This window comes from Photinus pyralis, unplaced genomic scaffold (genome assembly GCF_008802855.1).
Source record: "Photinus pyralis isolate 1611_PpyrPB1 unplaced genomic scaffold, Ppyr1.3 Ppyr1.4_LG4, whole genome shotgun sequence".
Classification (NCBI taxonomy): Eukaryota; Metazoa; Arthropoda; class Insecta; order Coleoptera; family Lampyridae; genus Photinus; species Photinus pyralis.
The window spans coordinates 21,586,527-21,596,768 of NW_022170511.1; the positions used below are offsets into that span (position 1 = coordinate 21,586,527).

Sequence of the window (10,242 nt, forward strand, 5' to 3'; positions counted from 1 at the left end):
GCGCCATAACACACAATTTAAACATAACGAAAAACTATTTTACAGATCACTAACACAAAACAGCACTAATGAAAAACTCATTCCACCATCTCTACACTCACTCCAGCAATACTGGTCTGACTTATGGACCAAAGACATTAAACACAATCCACACGCCCCGTGGATTACCACAGAAACCACACGCACTGAATACATTACCCCTATGAATAACACAAACATCACTATAACAGACATCATTCAAACTATTAATCACTTACATAACTGGAAAAGTCCAGGCATTGATAACATTCACAACTTTTGGTGGAAATATTTTACCTACACTCACTCTTACATTGCACAACAATTTACTGAACTTCTTAATTCACCAGAGCGCACTCCTGCATTCTTTACACAAGGTATCACTTACATGCTTCCAAAAGACAACAATACGCAAGACCCATCTAAATATAGACCAATTACATGCCTTCCTACAATATACAAAATCCTTAAACAAAATATACCAACACTGTACTGATAACAACATTCTATACGAAGAACAAAAAGGGTGTAATTGAGGAATTGTGGAATATTGTTGCTGACTTTGTATATTGAGAGTACTTGTTTAACCAAGAGTGTGGTACTGAATCGAATGCTTTTTTGTAATCAATGTATGCAGTGTGTATGTTTCGTTTGTTATGTCTGGATTGTTCAAGTATAACAGAGTCTATAATGAGTTGCTCCTTACAGAGGCTGTAAGCAACTACTTGAACAATCCAGACATAACAAACGAAACATACACACTGCATACATTGATTACAAAAAAGCATTCGATTCAGTACCACACTCTTGGTTAAACAAGTACTCTCAATATACAAAGTCAGCAACAATATTACACAATTCCTCAATTACATAATGTCATGTTGGAACACTACGTTAACGCTTACACTAAACGACACAAAACTTATTACCGACCCAATACAAATTAAAAGAGGAATTTTTCAAGGCGATTCTTTAAGTCCGCTCTGGTTTTGTCTTGCTCTTAATCCACTTTCATATTTGTTAAACACTACTAACTTTGGGTACAATATTAAACACAACCACGAAATACATCACAACATTACACACCTGTTTTACATGGACGATCTTAAATTATACTCTTCCACAAGCATAAAACTTAATCACCTTCTGCACATCACCGAAACATTCTCACGTGACATACAAATGGACTTTGGAATCGATAAATGTAAAACACAACACATCACAGCTGGTAAAAGACAACTTTTAGATTATGAGCTAGAACAGGGTAATTTAATAAATTCCATGGACGAGAATGAAACTTATAAGTATCTTGGTTTTCAGCAAAACACACACATTAAACATACGAGTATAAAACAAACACTTATCACACAATACCTACAAAGAGTACGCAGTATACTTAAAACAAAATTACACGGTAGAAATACAATCAAAGCTATTAACACTTATGCCACACCAGTGCTTACATACTCTTTTGGGATTATACGTTGGACAAATACAGATTTAGAACAAATACAGAGAAACACACGTACACTATTAACAAAACACCATATACATCACCCTCACTCCTCTACTATACGACTTTACCTTCCTCGTTCGGAAGGAGGTAGAGGACTTACAGATATAAAACTATTGCACCAAACACAAATACACAATTTGCGACAATACTTTTATAACAAAACAGATACTTCAGTCCTACACAAAACAGGCTACAGGCTCACAAAATACTGTAATGTCTCCACCAATAACCCAAGCAACAACACAAATACAACCTCAAGAACAAAGTAACACCATAAATACAAGTAAGGCAACATGTACCACAAAGACAGGTCCACCCAATAAAGTTACACGTCCTAGCACAGTTAAAAAACACAAAACTCCTTCTTCCCACAAACACACCACGTTATCACAACCCAGTCGTATTCAACCCAAGCCAAAGAAACACTTACACAATAAACTCCATTTAATAAAATTACAGGAATTATTATAATGATTTTTTTGTTTGTTTTGTTTTCCTCTTTCCTGATAGTGTTGGCTATTGTGCCCATCAATAGGTATGTTGGTAAGTATGAATTACATACTACCCCTAGATTTAAATGTACGTGTGTGATTTTTTTTTTTTTTTTTAGGACCCTACATAACCCCACCAGACAGACACAGACACTAATCGTTACTTGATTTTAATCCGTGCGATTAGTTAACCAGGCTAGACCTGAGCTCTCACAAGAAACACCGACCATAATAATAATAACGTATATTGTGTAAATAAAACATTCAAAGTTTTTAACACTCGTCAACCGAAAACAATTACAGAAAAAATATGAGAGACGAACAATATCACAGGTTACAATTACTATATATCACAGCTTAATCACAGAGAACAGTGTCACCGAAGTCAGAAAAATCATTTGTTAAAAACTCCTTGATGCAGTCAAGTACTGTTTAAGGCTTACTTTAAATTGGAATAAGTTAAGTTGTTTAATTTGAGAAGGTAGGACGTTGTATAAATGTATGCAATAATAGTTTTTATACACAAAAATGTAGTCCTGTCCAGCCTCACAAAAAGTAGACTTACGTTATCCCTATTACGGGTCTGATAGTTATGGCACGTAGAGTGTAGGTACCTCAAAAAGTTCGATGTTTGCTTTTATGTACAGTAGGCACTCCAGTATATACAAGCAAGGATTATGTTAATATACGGAGCAATGCAAAAGCGTCTTTGCATTGCTCTCTATATTTAAGGTTATTAATGATCCTAATGGCTCTCCTTTGTAGCCCGAAAATACGATTGGCTATACTGGAATGTCCCCATACCAATATTCCATAGGAAATATGAGGCTGAATTAACGAGAAGTATATTGTTTTAAGAATTTTTGCAGATAGACTACCCGAGGCCGCACGTAACAGGTAAATACCCGAATTTATTTTTTTAGAAAATTCATCTCCATGATTATGCCATGCTAGTTTATAGTCAAGATGTACGCCCAGAAACTTAATTTTCGGTGACGTGAGGGATACGTCAAACTTGCACAGTGAAAATGTAACATTTAAAGACTTGTTCTTATTTAGACATAATTGATTTGCATTGAACCATTCTGTGGCCTTCGTTTGCCCCTCCCTGCTAAGAGAAGTTGCCTTTTCAAAAGATCTACAGCTACCTGACAGAGAAGTGTCGTCAGCGAACAGCATTATATTGCAGTGTGAGCTCATGAAACAAGCGAGGTCGTTGATATAGATTAAAAAGAGAACAGGACCTAGTACTGACCCTTGGGGCACTCCGTGTAGCATTGTCGTTGACTCTGATTTGGTGTTAACAAAAGGGGCCAAGAGAAATCGCTGGAAATTATTTTCAAGTTTCTAGCTTCGCCGCCAGAGGGCGTACGATTCATAGTTAAGTAGAAAAATGACATTTTTTCTAAAATATACCCAACAAACTAGCTCATAAAGTATAATGGGCGTAGGAAGGGGAACATCTCTCTGAATTGAATGTAACTTCGGTTTAAGTTAACAGATTTTCACATAATACGTTTTGTTGGAAAGAGCTCTCTTCATGGAATCAGATTTTATGAATAGAGTCTTTTTAGTAAATGTGATGAGTGGTAGAGGGCATTGCGCAATACAACATTTTGAAAACGTCGTTAATTTTACTTATATTCGTAGTGTTCAAATACAAAGTTTCATTTAAATATCTTCATAAATAAAAAAGTTAGCATAGCACATGCGTTAAACCAAATTTTTGACACTGCGCATGCGCAAAACCAAAAAATATGCACGGAATCCTTGGACCAACCCCTTTCAAATGAGCCCTATATCGCCCCAATCGGTTCAGTGTGACGGACGGACGGACGACAAAGTGCAGCCAATAGCGATTTTTCACTTTGAGGAAAATACGCTAAAAAGAAACGAATTTTTCAGAAAAAACTGAAACAAAATGATCTTTTAAATTTGTGAAGAGTTTGCACATTATTATGAAAAATGATTCTAATTATCCGCATAACTAATTAAGTTCAAATTATCTCAAAAGAACGCTAACGCTTGGTTTGACAGATGTTATTCATTACAATTTCTATTTGTTTTGTTCATGGCAATCATGATTTGTATAAAAAATATTTTTTAAGGAAAATGTAAATAACTTGAACTTTAAATTTTAGGTATAGGACAATGTAATGTCAATCGAAAGAAAATTTTGTTTTGAATTAATATCTGAAATAAAAACAAGTTAAAAAGGTCATTATGCAAACATAAATGACGAGAGCGTATTTTCCTCCTAATAATATTAGTGCTAGGACCGGCAAAAATACCGGTAGGCACGAGATCCTTACCCCATTCTCTTTCAAATGAGCCGCCTATCGTCGAAGTCTATATTTAATGAAAGATAGTGGAGCATATACAAATACGAACAAATTTTGAAATGGGCATTAGTTTTACTTTTATTCAAAGTGTCTACATATGAAACTTTTTTTAAATGCTTTCGTAAATAGCATTACGCATTGTCTACATGTCATTGAATACCTTCATAAATAAAACATACAGCATGGACGCAACCGATCTCTCCGGCTCGCTGTGTCGTTCGCTATTTTATAGGAGGCCAGAATGAAACCAACGAAATTCTTGAGATCGGCGTCCCTTTTATACCAATGGTAGATCCGCATCTTTTGTTTACACTTAAATGGAACCGATGATCATCCTTCCTGTTGCGTTGGCAAAAATGCACATTTTTTTGTCAACCTTCCGTGACACGCTCTTGCAGTACGAGACATGGCCTGTCCCTTTGGACGGATCGATGTGATGCAGCACTTTGAAATTTACTCTTTTCATTTTGAGGAATTAGTTAATTCTGCATAACAGATTCGATGGTAAATTGGGTTTTTGTTCAGAATTTTATCATCTGATGTCTTTTGAAAATCGTTATATAAATTTTTGGAACTAAGTTATGCATGAGTTGTTAATGATTATAGCTCTGACACCTTCCATTGCACCTGCATAACCGTCACCAAAATGGTATATTGCGTCAGCATTATTATATAAGCACAAAATTTTAGATTAACCGCAAGTAACAGCACAAAATAAGCACGAAGGAATGGCTTATGTGAAACCGAAAACTGTTTACGACATTAAGCTATTGGGCCCAAACGGCGCATCCTAAAATAAGAAATGTATATCGACTTACTTTCATTTAATACTGTAACGTAAATTTCATTACGTGATTTATCTATTTACAATTAATTAACGGTCTTGAAATGAATTGATTTATAACAGTTAAAATGATATGGATCACTCACATATGCACAATTTATAACAGCGCGAACTATTTATTACTTCGGCGTTGAAATTGGAACTGTCCTCAAACGCAATTCGGTTTGCTGCAAACGCGAGTATTCTCGACTGCATCCGAAGGTTCTCGAATGTTCTAGAACGAAACATATTTCCCGGAAAAATTGCGTCACATCCGGCTCCGTTCTTTATTGCCGATGAATAATCTTTGATGGCGCCTTGATGTCTATTGGGATTTCTGGAATATTCGCGACAATGCATTTTTTGATAGTCAATATTTTCATTCCGTATACCAGATATCTAAATTAAAAAAACGTTAGATACATGCTGTACTAGCCGACCCGAATCGATCCATTGATCGCACACTGGGACGATTTTCGAATTGCACCCGCCTACATTTACTTCATCTTCACAAAGAATCAAATTGATACGCGGACGACTGTTCTACCCTGGCTCATTGGATCTTAAATATAATACTGGAAAGGTTCAACAGAATTAATAATTGCAAATTTAAAGAAAAATGTCACGTGAGAATAATAAAATGTGCAAAGTGCGCTTAAAAGGATATAAAAAGCATTTACCTGTGAATTTAGGTCGTCATCAGACTTCTGACTCAAAGGACTTTCTTCGGAAGCTGCCAATATGTAACTGTCCTTTAGACAAAATAGGAACACGACAGCCCATACTAAACTTCCTGCACTTGCTGATACCACATAGCGCATTATTGCTGCAAAAGAAAAAAAATTGTTAATGTTGTGATTAATTATTATTCTGCGTGTGAAATTTACAACTAATTTCTTTTCCAAACACTCGTCTAGTATCTACCATAAATACGATATATTGACATTCCACCAGTAAATATTGACATTATTTTACATTTTTTACGGACAAAGTGTTTGTGCATAAATTCGAAAAGCTTGAAATTCCAAATGGTGGAATAACATTCCCAAGTGTCATGACGTAAAAAACCTAATTTAGTTTACATGTTGCTACTGACTTCTTAATCAGAGTGTGACATACGTTTTCATATTGTGGCATGTATGTAGACAAACAGATTATATTTGCACACTATTCAGGAGACAGGAAATATCTGTTTTGATTTTACATAAAACATTTGTGGCAACGAATTCAATTGTAGGTTCCAGTTTTAACATTGTTAAATGTAGTTTAATAATGCAAAATAGAAAATACGACCCCCTGTACAACGATTATGTTACAATTAGGTACACAATTTTATCTTCTTCGGTGCCGCATTTTTATTAGTTGACGTTTTTCGCGTCTAATTGCTAGGAAACAGATTTTCATTACCTAAACAACCCAAATTCACTCGGTAAAATACAAACCTCTTGTGCAATTATAAGTGAGAAATTTTGTACTAATACGGTAGCGAAGTTAAATACCTACTATGCGTATTATAGTATATAGAGTATATAAACAAACGTGTAAAGTTTAAACACGTAAATTAAAGTTTTGGTGACTTGCGAATTAGAAACTATTACGGTAAATACGTACAATAATGGCCGTTTTAAACGCGCGAATTTGAATTGGTTTTTCGCATGTCTGAGATGGCCAGTCGTGGGCAAGTAACCCTGTATAATAGGAACTGGCGGCTACGTAATCTTTTTTACGTTTCGTTAGAAAATTCACCTCTTAAACTAGAACTTTGTCTCAATTTTCTTCCATCCTTTTATAATTCTCTTCCATTTTCCTAGAAATTTGTTTGAGATTTACCGATTCAAAGGAATACTCCGAGGGAGGCGTTAATACGGACCTCGAGCTACGACTAATAAAAACTTAAGGATACGTTAATTAAGCGTTTCCAACAATTAACTTTCCCATAATCTTAATAGAAAGTTCACTTATTTTCATCGAAATGTGAGGTTATCTGGTGGTGGTGCACGAACGTATTTGAGCGAATTTAGGGAGATTAAAACTGTAATAATTTTGAAATTAGTGCCTAATTGTATCTATATGTTTGACTAATAGGTGTTGCGTATGCTATTTCGGTAACATTCGCTGCTCTTTCCCTTTCTTTTAATCAATTGTCCGAAGTTTTGACGGAAAATTTATGACACGAAAAAACGGAAGTCGTTAGTAGATTTTTTAAAACTCGATTGTCGATGCAAATGACTGTGGTGTAGATTCAAATTGCAAATTTGACCCGTTTAATTTACCCCATAAAAACTATACGGGAACGTTTGCGTTTATAGCATTAACCAGCCACCCAAATTAACGTTTTCGATTAAAGGTTAACACAATTTTTATTTAAAAAAATACAAATTTCTGTCGACTTCCTTCCGGATAAGTACATATTGGAAGTTAATCTAATCTTTAATTGCTTTTACTTATCCGAATTAATTAATGAGCGTATCGATTTCAATCTTATATTACGCCTGAGTGTAAATTGGATATTTCATTAGTTAGAATTAAACTGTCTAAGCTAATACGTGTAGATACTTAATCATTCCTCTTCATTTTTTTAAATTCTTGATAGCAACTCGCTCAAAATGCTTCTGATTAAAATAGATAAAATGATCTGATCTGCATAAAAAAGAACAGTGCGATTCTATTTGACTCGAAACTTTGTGACAATCTACTACAGAATAATATACAGTTAGCGTCCGTCTGTGCGTCTGAAGCGGTAACTCAAAAGTACACAGACAATTTCCATTAAACTTGGTATACGGACTAATAACAAAATGAGGCTAATTCCAAAAGAGTTTGAGTGTACTAGTTAAAGCAAAATAGAGCTGTTATCTCCATTTTTGTAATTAAGCTATTAATAAACAAATACAATTATCGCATTGTGGTTACTAATCAACATTCAGATAAATCAAAGGCACCTTTACATTATTTCTTAGTAGTCAGTGGTGGCATACACATTTCATTGAAAAGGGAAAATGTAACAAATCTCGATTTTATGGAGAACTGCGGAGGGAAGAAGTTTGAGGAGTTTTTGGAGTGCGCGATTCCGCCAGGTGATCGGCTGGTCAGGTATTCTTTAAATCCGTGCGCAAATTGCGGTCCAGAGATTGGACTGGTGACTGCTAACGCGGAGATAATTACACAGCGCATCAACGGAAAGGAAACTTTGGCGACAGTGAGTGTAATGGTTAAGGCTTGCACGAAATGTGACAACTTTCGTCAGCTGTTTCCGAATGTCCTGGAAGTCGAAATTTCATTTTACAAATACATCCTACCAGCGTTAAAGCAATTTGTTGTAGATCAAGGCGGATGCAAAGTTCTGGATTTTTTCCCAAAGTTCCACGGCGTTTTCAGCAGTTCCCAATCGGACGCATACGACGAAGATGCTATTCTGTTGATAGAAAACGTCGAAGAACCAGGTCAACAAGTAACATACCTGCAGTGTCCGGGTTACAATTTTGAAACCACTAATAATATTCTGCGAGATCTGGCCATATTTCACGCCGTGCCGATCGCGTTCAAATCCGTGAATGCCGACAAATTCATCGGCCAAGTCATACCACATTTACAATACCGGAGGACTTACCAAGATATGTCGGAAAAGTTGGAGAGTGAACTGCTGGATATTGCGATAAAAGCCGCACGACTTAGTGCAGAAGGTGAAGAGCTGTTGCCCAGAGTTGTAAAAGCCATCGGAGATAATTTGCTTAATTTCTCCACGAAGGATTTACAAATGGAAAGTGAACAGTTTTTGACGATCATTCATAACAATTTATATCTAGATAACGTGGTGGCTAAATTTGAAAACGACATTCATGTTGAAAACAAATTTGTCGGTCTCAACATGCTCGAGTATGGATCGTTAGCTAGAGATTTGGTTTTTGTGCTACTAATGAGCGTAAATATGGAGGTCTTGAAAGAGTCGTATTGGGAGTTTATTAGAGGATACTACAACACATTTATTAGTGTCCTTATGGAACTAAATTGCGATACGCACCAGTACACCTTAGAACTACTCCAGGAAGAAATCAGACGGATGGGAGGTACAATGGAATTTCTTCATGTAATGTTGACGACAAGCCAATTATATGGGCAACAGAAGGACGCTCAGCCGATTGAGGATGATACAGAAGTCGATCTTCTCTCCGAAGTTGAACAGTATGAACGCTGCTTACAGAGGATGCACGAAATTATACTATTTTTTGGAAGAGCGTCTTGGATATAAATTTATATCTTGTTTTTCGATGCATTGTAATTTTCGAAAGGACACCCCACTGAATTGAAAGTTTGTTACATAACCTTACAAAGGAAATGTGTTTGTTATGGCTACGAGAAAGACTAATGCACATATTTTTTTAGTTGACGCAAATGGCTCTCGTTATTTAAGTATTTTTTGAACTAAGGTATAAGTTGTTTCAGAACACACACTGGGAATTATTTAATTAAATTAACTAACATAAGAATAAATAGGATATTAATTTGTAAAATTAAAATAAAATTGTTTTGAAACCAAACGGAGATGTAGGTATGTCGCGATTTTGATTTCCACAAGCGCCAAGTTTTGAAAAAACATAGCTGTAAAATTGCCTTTTCTTCAAAACAACTCAAAAACTATTCATTATACGCAACATTTTGTGGACTACAAACAACATTGTAGGTTCTTATGTTTCAAAAAGTGTTAGTTTCTTCTGTAGCATAAAAATGAAATAAGAGTGAATAAGATACAGGGCCGGCTTAAGGCAAAAGTTACTATAACCAAGCACTAAAATTTGCGCCGTCGCGCTGTACCCTAAATAAGTGGAACTTTTGGCAAGCCGGTTTTAAAAATACAGAGGCGCATATTATTTAAAACATTTATTACTAGCAGACCCGGAAAACTTCGTAGCGATTAGACAACGTCCCGCTCACATATTCGTAAATATCAGACGCGTCTTGCCTTCGCAAAACTCCGCAGCATTTTTGTACAACTTTGCTTTTCAAAAAAATTTGAGAAGACAATCTTAAACCTACAAATAACCAATTTCGCTA

The 10,242-nt window shown here is 35.6% G+C and overlaps 1 protein-coding gene across 1 annotated transcript; it reads left to right on the plus strand.

The window, feature by feature from the left end:
* The first annotated feature begins 8,131 nt into the window (after nucleotides 1–8,131).
* On the plus strand, nucleotides 8,132–9,741 carry LOC116167875. The gene has a single exon (XM_031483473.1). The coding sequence runs from the start codon at nucleotides 8,210–8,212 to the stop codon at nucleotides 9,437–9,439; it is 1,230 nt and encodes a 409-aa protein (XP_031339333.1). The 5' UTR covers nucleotides 8,132–8,209; the 3' UTR covers nucleotides 9,440–9,741.
* The last annotated feature ends 501 nt before the right edge of the window (nucleotides 9,742–10,242 follow it).